Raw genomic sequence first — 10,726 nt, 5'->3', positions numbered from 1 at the left:
GGGCTGACCAACTTCTTAGTGACCACACCCTATGGGCTGCACCAGTGGTGGCTACATGCCACAGGGGCTGTAACAGCACAGGCCACAGGATCCCCAGGCACTCCCCTACTGCCCCAGACATGTGTGTGTTTCCTGAGGTCAAAGCAGGCGTTTCAACTCAATCTGGCTTTGTAGGCCAGATCAGACTACAATGCTTCTCACAGCCTGGATGACCAACACCCACTGACCAATTTTAGTCACCGATGGGCACTAAAGACCCTAAATTCTGCAGCAGGAAAGAAGTTAGGTGCAATGAGCAGTGGGGCTTCACCCCTGCATCCCAGAGCTGCACCAACACAGCAGTTCCAGCAACTTTCCCAACAAGCCCTGCAGGCTACCAATAGGATAGCCCTGGGTCAGATCATAGTTTGGGGTCCCTTTGGATGCTTCAGTGATACTGGCCATTAGGAAACATGGCCATTAGGAAAAAAGTAAACATGCAACAGGTTATTACTTATTCCTACTATTAAACCCCTCTGAGTAGAGAGGGAACCAATCAATCCCACCATTAGACAGCAACGGAAACCCCCAGTCTCACACAAATCAACCTGTACATAAACTACTTGGCATTGCCCTTTCTTATCTGTTGCTTTCTAGGCTGCTTATCCAGTTGGCTTGTTCGAGGTTACTTTTTCAGATTTCCAGGCCTGGTTTTTTGTGTATTCTGCATCAATGAGTTCAGGGTTTTCTCGAGACAAAAGAATAAGGGGATCTCTCTCAGGACTTGTTCTGCAACAGAAAAACCATTGGAATCAGTCAGTGCTGCTCTTCATCTTCATACAGTTATGGAGGCAGTGGAATAATTCTGAGCGATATACCTTCACCTCTTTTAAGTCCTATACTATTTAAACGTTATTCAGAACAAATCAGCAACAGCTGTCTTTTCAAAGCCTGATTCAAAGCCTCAATTTACCCATAAAACAATGAAAGTTGAGAGAAGCTTAACATCTTTTCACATATTTTTTGTTAAAAGTTATTTTAACATACTACAAAGCTGTGACCTGTCCCAAATCTTTCATTCTTCATCCCCTGAATATACTAGTGATAGTCATACATTATCAGGACTGTATTTCTCACCACATAATCTATAAACATGAGTAATAGAAGAAAGAAGGGAAAATTAGTACTGCTGTCATGTGAACATTGCAAGGGATAGAAAAAGCCATCTACCTTTTTCCTCACTCCCCACCATTCAAGTATCACTGCTGTAAGAATACCCATTGAGTCATTGAAGAGCACTTTGATAGAGAACAGATCATACAAATGGGCAAAAAAAAGCTACAGGGATAAAAGAAACCTTCTGATGCATACCCTATGGTTCCCATTGCAAAGAAAGGTAAATGCTGCTGAAAGAAACCTCTTTTTAATCAATTAAATGGTCTGCATGAGAACTAAAATAGCTGAATACTTGTGCATAACCACAAGGGGTGATGGATTTCTTATATTTATTTTACTATACTATATGACTTACAAATAGCATTCGTTACCTAGATTTGTGATGGAATACAAAGTGGGTGACATTTTTTTATTGATAAAAACCAGTATTTTGAGTTAATTTTTTTGTTTAGTATTTGGAGTGGCAAATTCATGAGCACCAGCAACAAATGCTGTAAATGCTTCCCCAGGAAGCAACCCCTCAAGCCAAAGAGGTTTCCCTTTCTTAACAATTCAGTAAGAATCTCAGAAACTACTAATCGTGCCAAACTGTGTCAGGTTTTTTCCCCAGGATGTGGACCAAGATAGCTGTGGCCTAAGAAAATCGAGCAATATTTGCCATGCTGCACTATTTCACTTCACTACAGGGTTTGCCATATCTTCCACAAGTAACATGAAATGTCAGGACACTGTATATGTTGTTTGAACATTTACAACCTCTGCATCTATTTGAAACAAGCAATACTTAAAAGGTCTCCAGAAATAAAAGGTTAATGCCTCAGCCCGACTTTGGTTTTGATTTAGCTGGTATTGTTTGCAACCCATGTAGCCATCATATCCCTGAATTGGAAAATGGACTCACCTGGATCCTCGGAAATATCCTTTGGAGAGCTTTTCCTTCCAGGGCCATTTTTCTGCAGATCTGGAAACATTTTTTAGACATAATCATGAAAGTGCGGTTATAGTCTTCTACAGGCTAGTCTTCTCTATTACTATTCAGGTTTGCTGGGCCACTTTCTTCTTCATGGTATGAAAGTATCTCATTTAAGGCCAACAAAATGGGCTTTCCCATAGATCATTGTTCTCTAGCCAAAATATTACAGGCTACTTTGTAAGGATACTGTCAAGATAACAAGGTATACATGCATGTAAAGTAAACTTTTGCCTGTTATTAATAAAACAGTAAATGAAAGTGTACAGCAATTTAAAAACTCTATTCCACTTTTCACTAATTTTCCTGCTACTTTATTTTTCCCCCTTTCACTAAGCAATTAATGGAACTAGTCTAGGCAGTTTCTAGACCTTTATGTTTCCTACTGCCTACTTTTCAGCAAAACATTGGTCGTAAGGTGATAACACTACAGCTAATGTTTATATAGGCAACTTTCATTTTAATTTAAAAAGAGTCAACCATTATGAAAATAATTTTTATAATCCCATATGGCACACGTGTGTACCCATGTGTCTACATGTACATGAACATACCCATCAAAAGATGTGAATGACACAACTCTTACCCCACAACCTTAAATTTTGTAATCCTTGCCATCTCTCTTTTGCAATCCCTTGCCTATTTTCTCACAAGAGCTGTCTTGTCTAAAATGTAGGTGTTAATCCTACAATCTGATCTGTGCAGGTGGATCCCTGCATCCACATTGCACCCCAATGATGCAAACACAGTCCCTGGACAGGTGAACATCTGCTCAATTGGAACCAATTGGCAATTTTTGGAGACAGAAAAATTGTTTTAAAACTGTTTTCACCAGCACACACAGAGCACAACTTTAGGCATTCCAGAAATGGTATTTTTGTATCCCCTCATAATTAAGAAAACAAAAAACCCTACATTTTGAGCTTCAACTAATGTCTGAAACTTTGAGAGTCCAAATACTAACGGGTCTGTGCTTTGAAATGTCACTTCCTATAGTATTTATAGACTTGCTCACCTGCCTATACTTCTAAGAAAGACCAGCCCTTGTTAGGTTGACAAAGGAAAGACTCCCTGGTTTTCCGGTCCTGCTACTTAGCCTTAGTCCCATAATGACTCTCAAGCCAGAGGGCAGCTCCTGTTTCTTCTTTGGTGTAGCAGGAGGCAGGTATAAGGGTTCCTCTTTCTCTTCCCCAGCTGCTTTTACTGGCACCCAGATTCACCACTACAGTAAGAGCCTGGGTTACTGCAGAAGTGGCTGGAAACAGAGTCTGCACCACATGCCGTGCTAGATCTCTGCAGATCACAGTTAAAAAACCGCTGCTTTACTGACCTAACCTGCCTAAATGAAGTTGATGGGAACTCTTACATTAACTAACTGTGAAGGCCTGGGCTCTCACCCCATAGTAAATATATTTGGTCTTTAACATTCCTTGCTGAGAGGCTGGAAACACGTGGAAGACTCACATCCAATACTGCAACCTTGTTTAGCTCATGGAATGGGAGCCAGCAAATCAGAGCATAAGATGATGTGGATGCAGGAAAGCAGACCCTACACCAAGGCTTTGATGGTAATATGCTAGGTTGCACTAATACTAGAGGTGCCACTGCCCAGTTATGTTCAAGGGCTTATTTTCCCGTTTAAAAAAAAAAGACTCCTGAGACCTACCTTCGGAGATCCTCTCTCATTTGGTCCCAGCGCCCCAGGCCTGTTGGGTAAATTGGCCACACAGCTGGCCCCCCTTCCCAAAACGTCCAGGCAGGGTACATGATATCACGGTAGTCAGAGGTCTTAAAAGCAAGGAAATTAATGTTAGCTGAGTTCTACAGGGATCTCTCAATTGTACTAAATCTGTTGTATGTAACAGAGGGCTGGTTTTCTGGAATCCTCTAAGCTTTCTCCAAATGTTCCTGCTAGGTACAAAGATGCTAGTAGGTGCACAAATTCTCATTCACTGGAAATGTCAGTCTTCTTATTAAAAAAGTTAATGATTAGCTGGGATTTGTATTAGGGATGCACCGATAGAGATTTTGGGGGCCAATACCAACAGCAATTTTTAAGACGGTATATTGGCCAATACTGATTCTATTTCCAATACAGCTGCGTGCAGCTGGTAAGGCTGCTGTGGTACGAGGGAAGGGGCGTGGGAGGTGCAGATCAACACCCCCTGCAGTGAGGGGATGGAGTGGGGCAGGGGCTAAGGTAGATGCTGCCCAGCCAGGGCAGGGCAGGAAATGGAACAAAGCTGTGGGGGGAGGGGGGGAATGTATGCCCCCAGGTCTGTGCGGGGCCAGGGGGGTGGGGCAGGCTGTAGCTGCAGGCTGCACTGGGCTCTTCTTAGCAGGCATTGGGCTCAGGGCGGGTGGTGGCACTGCTGGGAGTGTGGCTACAGAGGAGGCTGCAGCCACCCCAAATTTCACTATAGCCCCCCCCCATACACCCCTCTCCCAGTGACACTGCCACCTGCCCAGCGCAGCTCTAGCTCTTCCCAGCATGTGGGTGGAGGCGGGGCGTTGAGCCAGGGCTGTGCTCCAGGCAGGTGGCAGCAGCACTGGGAGGGGGATTATGGGGTGGCTGCAGCAAAATTTGAGGTGGCTGCAGCCTCCCCCTGTAGCCCCAATTCCAGGCCACCACTGCCCACCCTGAGCCCAGCCCCCACAGAAAAGAGCCCAGAGCAGCTGCAGCTCACCCATTCTGCCCCATGCAGACCAGAAGCACATCCTCCCCTGCACCACCCAGGTGAGCCACGGCTCCATCCCATGCCCTGCCCCAGCTGGGCAGTGTCTGCCCCAGCCCCTGCCCCACTCTCTCTCTCACCATAGGGGCGCTGATCTGCCCACTCCCCCCATGCCCCTTCCCTTCCCTTCCCCCTCCCCTTCCACCACAACAGACTTACCAGCTGCACAGTGCTCTCCAAGCTGCCAAGCTGTGTTCCTCGCTGCCTGCGTGCTGTGCTGAAGCTGCACACACGCATGGGCATTTACCAGCCAAATTACTGACTGCATCAGGCTGATTTCCAATACAACCAATTTTCTTTATATTGGTGCACTTCTAATTTGTGTAAAATCAAACAGATACAAACCGGTACTTCGCAGGCATACCCCAAGCCAGTATATGAGTTTCTTGGTCCTTAGATGTTGACCAGCCCATTTCTTCCCTTGAGACTTGTCTAGTTTTTCTTGATTTCCAACATTCTGCAATGCTTCTTGGGGGGAGAGGGGCTACATTTCACTGAAATGCCGTACCAGATTTGGTACATGAATGGAAGTTCTGTTACCAAGGGAACAGAACCAAGCTCTGGTTTGGTTTCTCAGCATATTGCCCTCAAGTTATTGCCCATGCCAATTGCAACATAGGGGTGCAGTTCTTTTAGTAGAGAAGATGGGCATTTATACACATACGTTTGCCTGCCCTGATGTGCCGAAGATCCAGCATGTCAGAGCAGACTCGATTCACTGATTTTGCTCCACACACAAGCTCATGTGGCTGGTGCTGTTCTGCATGCAGTTATATAAATGGTGAAATGTGCATCAGTGCTGAGAAAATGGCAGCGGCATACTTCTGAACTAAAACATCTTTGGTGTGTTTTAGTTCAAAAGTGTGCCACCAACATTTTCTCAAGAGCTCACATGCATTTTGCCATTTATACAAATGTATGCACCGCAGCACCAGGCGCTTTTAAAAGTGCCCAGCACTGTGGCGCAAATGTGTACAAATGCCCTATCTACCCAAAGAATGAGGAGTTTGTTTTTTTGGGTGTACATTTAAAAGGGTGAGAGATAATGCACAACCTGCTATGTCATGTTAGACTCTTGAATCCATTTTAAAATATCCCTGAAGTCAAACTGTAACTTCAGCAGAGAAGTTAAGCTTGTAATGAACCTCAGTTCATATAATTCCAGTGTGACATACATCACTCCACTCAGGTGCATGTGACACATGAGTCTGGAACAGGAGCTGATATTCCTTTGAACAAGCCTCCAGTTCCTTCTGCTGGGGAGTTAGATAAAAAGAACCTCTAAATATGAGAAACAGAAAACCTCAGGTTTTTTACTTTAAAGAAGAGGGTAATTTCAACATCGCCTTTAAATGCTGGATAAAGAAAGCTGATCCTTGGAGAACCAACTTCAAGAAGCCTTGTTTTTCAATTGGGAAGGGATTTGTTATAGCTGCTTACTTTGGATGCAATGAGCCAGGAAGATGAACTACATTCTTTTTTTCTAGATTAATCTTTACTAGCATCACAAAGGCATGTGCAGGCTCTCACCTTACTGAAGGAGAAGACTGGGATGATGGGTTTCATCCACGTGGGGACCTGGGGGTAATCACGCACATTGATCACCATCTCCATGTTGGGGAGGCGATCAATGATCTCCAGAATGAAGTGCTCAACCCCACTACACCTACAAAGAACAGACATACAGTGAAAAGTCAGGAATAAGAAGTGGTGATGATGAGTTATATGTCTGTGCCTTCCTCAATACTTATTCTCCCTGAAGGAAGAGCGGCAAAAAAGGTAGGGTAGGAAACTGAAGGACACAACTTTATCAATGTAAGTGATGACAAGGTTTGAGGCTAGTTAGAAATAAAGGCAGGGAGATGACAATTAATGCTTCATCTCAATACACTGCTGAGATTTCTCAGTTTATGGTCTTTAGATATAGAAAAAACTTTCCCCTGCAACAGAATACAAGGAGGCAATAGGACAGCTGTTACAAAGTACTAATGCTATCCAACAATTTAGGACAGGAATTCAAGAATGCTACATCCAACTGAAACTGGTAGAAAATTAGAGGGGCAGAATGTATTATAGTCATCTGGTGTCAACTTCCCTACTTTTGGTGGAGTGGATAAGAATTTAATTTCTTCATGAGAACACACAAATTCCTAACACATTTAGGACTTGTCATGTTCCTTTTTCAGGATATGTAACGATATAGTCCTTTAATTTTTTAAATATTGAAACCTGTCATAGAAGAATACTTCAACCAGTGAGTGACTGGGTAAACCACCAACACACTGAGCCAGACAGAATAAGCACATGATAAACCCAGTAAAGCTGTTTCCCTAAGTGCAAAGAACCAGCCAACAGGCTTTGCACCATAGGGTGACACACGTCTGTTTAGTTCTTCCCAAGTGCAGGAATAGGGAAAGATTATACATCTTTGATTTCTAGAAAGGGAACCAACCTGAGGCTGGGGCAGGGGACAGCAACTGAATACACAGGAATTCACTCATTTTAATCGCTTGCCTGTTTTTTTTTTAAAGCCTTTTATGCAAATCAAGTTGGGATTGTAAAAACAATTTTAAATTGGTTCCATCACAATTTTTATACAAATACCTATCATGAACTAAACTATAAAGGCTGGCCTTTTTATGCACAATTTCTATTCAAGTATCTTATCTGAATTTTGCAAACAGCTGAAGGCAAAAAACAAACTATTGAAAATTAAGTCTGATCATGCAAACACTTTATTAATCGGGTACGAGACATCGAGGCTAAAAATGTAATTTTGGCAAAACCTGTCTGATACTGTCATAAAATGCTGCAGGGGTGGCAATAAAAAAAAATTTGTCTTCCAGTACATTAACAAACCAAAACCAAACTTCACTGATTAAAGACTATCAAAGAGGGGAAAAGTACAGAATTGCCCACTTGCCAACAAGAGATTATTTAAATCATGTTCTTTTAAAATTTAAACCAAAAAAATATGAATTTTGGTTTTTTTCTTTAAAGCATAACTTTTATCTCCCTTGCCTTTCAGTAGATCCTACTGGCTAATCAAGAAACAGTACTAATATGTTCCAAAGAGTTCCAAAGAGACTGCATCCAAATGTCTCCAGCTGAAGCAATGTGTCACTATGTCAGAGGGTTCAAATAAATGGGAACTGGATGAAATACTGGTCAACAGAGTAACAGATTCTATATACAAGAAATTACCCTCAATTACCCTTCCACACCATAATACAAAGTACAGTCACTAGTCCTCCAACTCCTAACCCAACTTTGGTCTAGACAAGAATGCAAATTTTCCCCTGCAACCAATCTTGAACACCAACCAGTTTGGGGCTGTAACCCCTTCTAGCCCCTTGCGTGATCAAATGCAGTTTTAACCTTTTGTCAGACTAACTGCAGAAGTCAATCCATTTCACACTTTCATCAGGCTCTCTCTCTAATGTGGGCTTCAGATCATCCTGCTTGGATGCTCTAACCAGCAGAACACAAATTCAGGTGGTATTTTTGTGTCTTTTTTGGGCAAATGAATTTTATGAATTGCTCTCACCTTGCAGGGAACATGCAATCATGCTCCCGGTATAATTTGTTATCAATGATCTGGTAGTGTGTCCCAAGCTTTCGGCTAACCACACTTGACAGCAGCTCCTTGGAGATGCCCTCTCGAAAGGGAGCCAGGTCCCGTTTCCAAACACTAAGGAAAAGTAGATACCAGCCATCATTAATAAACACATTATATTCCCATTCCTGCTGCATGCAAGAGGGGCCTCCAGCTAATGTATGGTAAGTTCAATACTGCTTCCAATCATTTGACAAATGTAGTGTTGGGGGTCTTCAGTTTAGCTCACCTTGTAGAACGCACAAATGTTCTACACACTGCTTGCATATAGCAAACCTAGCTACAAGCGTCTTGATGCCAGAAAACTAGGCTTCACCAACCACTAGCTAACTGGGGCAGTATTTGGTATTCGGCAGTTGGCAGACATAGTATATAAACAGCATCTACTAAACTTTTTAAAAGATGGCTAAGGGTCCAGAAATTAGGATGTTCAAAGCTCTCCTTGCTGTTAAGAACATACCTTTGAGAATCACATCCCAAACGTATTAACATTTTGTCTCTTCTTTCCACTCCCTCTTTTCTCATCATCCTTTGAATGGGCAGTGCCATTTAGAAGCGTCAGACAATCCTAAACATTTAAGTCTATCCCCAAGAACAGCTCTAGCACATCAGTTGCAATGCAAGTTTCCCCATATGGCAACACTTCTCTAAAGGCAACATCAAGAGGGACTTCAGACCCTCATGACACTTCAGCATGAGGAATGTAACCAACTAATTTAACATTACACTATGAATAGCATTTCCCTTTTTTCACATTAGTTCTCCCTCCTGAGCTGTATGTACAACAGGTCAGATTACAAATGTTGCTCTGCCAAATCCCACCCTCAAATGCATGGCCAGTGTTTTCCCTCTAATCCCAAAAGGCTCCTCAAACAAAAAAGGGAAGTGGGTCCTCACCTTTGGTGGCAACTGCAATTCTCTTGTATGCAGGGCTGGTACCTTTCTACAGCACTGCTAATCTGGTCAATAATTTTTCCCCATTTTGCATCTGGAAAAACAAGAGAAGACAGAGACTGAGGAATCTGCCTGTTATATTAACACAGCAGCTAACAGGGTGAGGGAAACAGGACTTGTGGTTCCTAAAAGCCACCCAGTGTTGTGGCAGCAAGCTAGGTGCCAATTTCTGCAGCACACTTCTATAATACTCTCACTTACATGCCTGGACCAGCTCCAAAGGGGAGAAAACTTTTCTACTGAGGCTGTCAGCAATGGAGCACCAGCCATGACAGCAGTTATCTTAATGTGGACTGCAGAGTCCAGACTGAGAAAACAGACTCAGTCCACATAAACCACGAAACAGGTACTGCGTACCAGTGGCTTTCATAGACACTAAAGATAGGTGGATTTGAACCTATGGCTTAAAGGCAACTATTTTACTCACACCAACTTTCTCCAATTTCTTTTCTTTTTTTTGTGTGTTCCAGGTCAAATTAGACAGATCAGGTCCAAATCTCCTTGAATCATTCAAGAACCATAGTGCCCCTGCTACTGGCAAGTATCTTCCACCCCTGCCTGGGGCTTCCAATACTTCCAAATCCTTTGGTGGGCATCCTATGTGCAGGCCCAAGCCTGCAGGCTTGGGGTTCGTGTGCCCCTGAGTTTCACTTGCCCTCAGTGTATGGGCACAGGAGCAAGCTAGGGAAGAGTCTTCCATTTCCATAAAGTCGATGTGTAGCCAAGTTCCTCCCACTGGAAGCAGGCCAGCGGGAAGCCAACCATGAGGCTCTCGTAGGGAGTCCTGTCTGCAAGCAGACAAGAATGCACCCTCCACCTCACAGTGCTGTTTTAATTGCATTTTTGGCTCGGGTATCAGACTTGTGGGCTAAGATCACTACACTTGATCTTAGTCCACAGGAGGATTATTTCACTCTTTCAAGAGGGACAAAGAGAAAGAAAAGCAAGGTCTACCCCTTCCTTTCCCAGCTACTAGAGACCAACTCCTAACTCTCATCAGGGTAGCTTCCCTTATTTAACTAGACATCTAGATAAAGAGACATGGGCCACGTGCTGCTACATGTTGCTAGTAATGCTTTTAAGCACTGAATAAACAAGCACAAAGCAAACTCAAGAAGCAATTCTGAGCCAGACAGTCAAGTTTCCAATGGCAATCTAACTGTTTAAAGAAAGTTGGGTTGTGCAATCACCTGCGTCTGGTTATCCACCACCCAGGTGGTGGGTTTGACAAGTAACTGGGCCAGCTGACCAGCCATCACATGATCATAGCCTGGGCTGAGGCTTTTTATAAGAGGA

The 10,726-nt window shown here is 43.3% G+C and overlaps 1 protein-coding gene and 1 long non-coding RNA gene across 2 annotated transcripts in view; one reads left to right on the top strand and one right to left on the bottom strand.

Moving 5' to 3' along the window:
* The window catches only part of LOC109303503, a 6,531-nt gene extending 5,869 nt beyond the window's left edge, over positions 1–662 (top strand). The window contains exons 2-3 of the long non-coding RNA XR_002099147.1: positions 138–412; positions 486–662. This is a non-coding gene — a long non-coding RNA (uncharacterized LOC109303503). The remainder of the gene's footprint in view (positions 1–137; positions 413–485) is intronic.
* POGLUT1 (protein O-glucosyltransferase 1) overlaps positions 1–10,726 on the bottom strand; it is a gene marked incomplete at its 5' end in the record, with an annotated part of 33,069 nt that overhangs the window by 20,769 nt on the left and 1,574 nt on the right. Inside the window, 6 exons of the mRNA XM_019523902.1 lie at positions 669–768; positions 2,057–2,116; positions 3,792–3,913; positions 6,391–6,526; positions 8,408–8,551; positions 9,374–9,464. Of these exons, the coding sequence (XP_019379447.1) occupies positions 669–768; positions 2,057–2,116; positions 3,792–3,913; positions 6,391–6,526; positions 8,408–8,551; positions 9,374–9,464 (653 nt within the window). The remainder of the gene's footprint in view (positions 1–668; positions 769–2,056; positions 2,117–3,791; positions 3,914–6,390; positions 6,527–8,407; positions 8,552–9,373; positions 9,465–10,726) is intronic.

This window comes from Gavialis gangeticus, unplaced genomic scaffold (assembly GCF_001723915.1).
Source record: "Gavialis gangeticus isolate Ggan-Ray unplaced genomic scaffold, GavGan_comp1, whole genome shotgun sequence".
Classification (NCBI taxonomy): domain Eukaryota; kingdom Metazoa; phylum Chordata; order Crocodylia; family Gavialidae; genus Gavialis; species Gavialis gangeticus.
The sequence above is the reverse complement of the archived record's forward strand: the minus strand, read 5'-3'. Positions and strand labels throughout refer to the sequence as shown.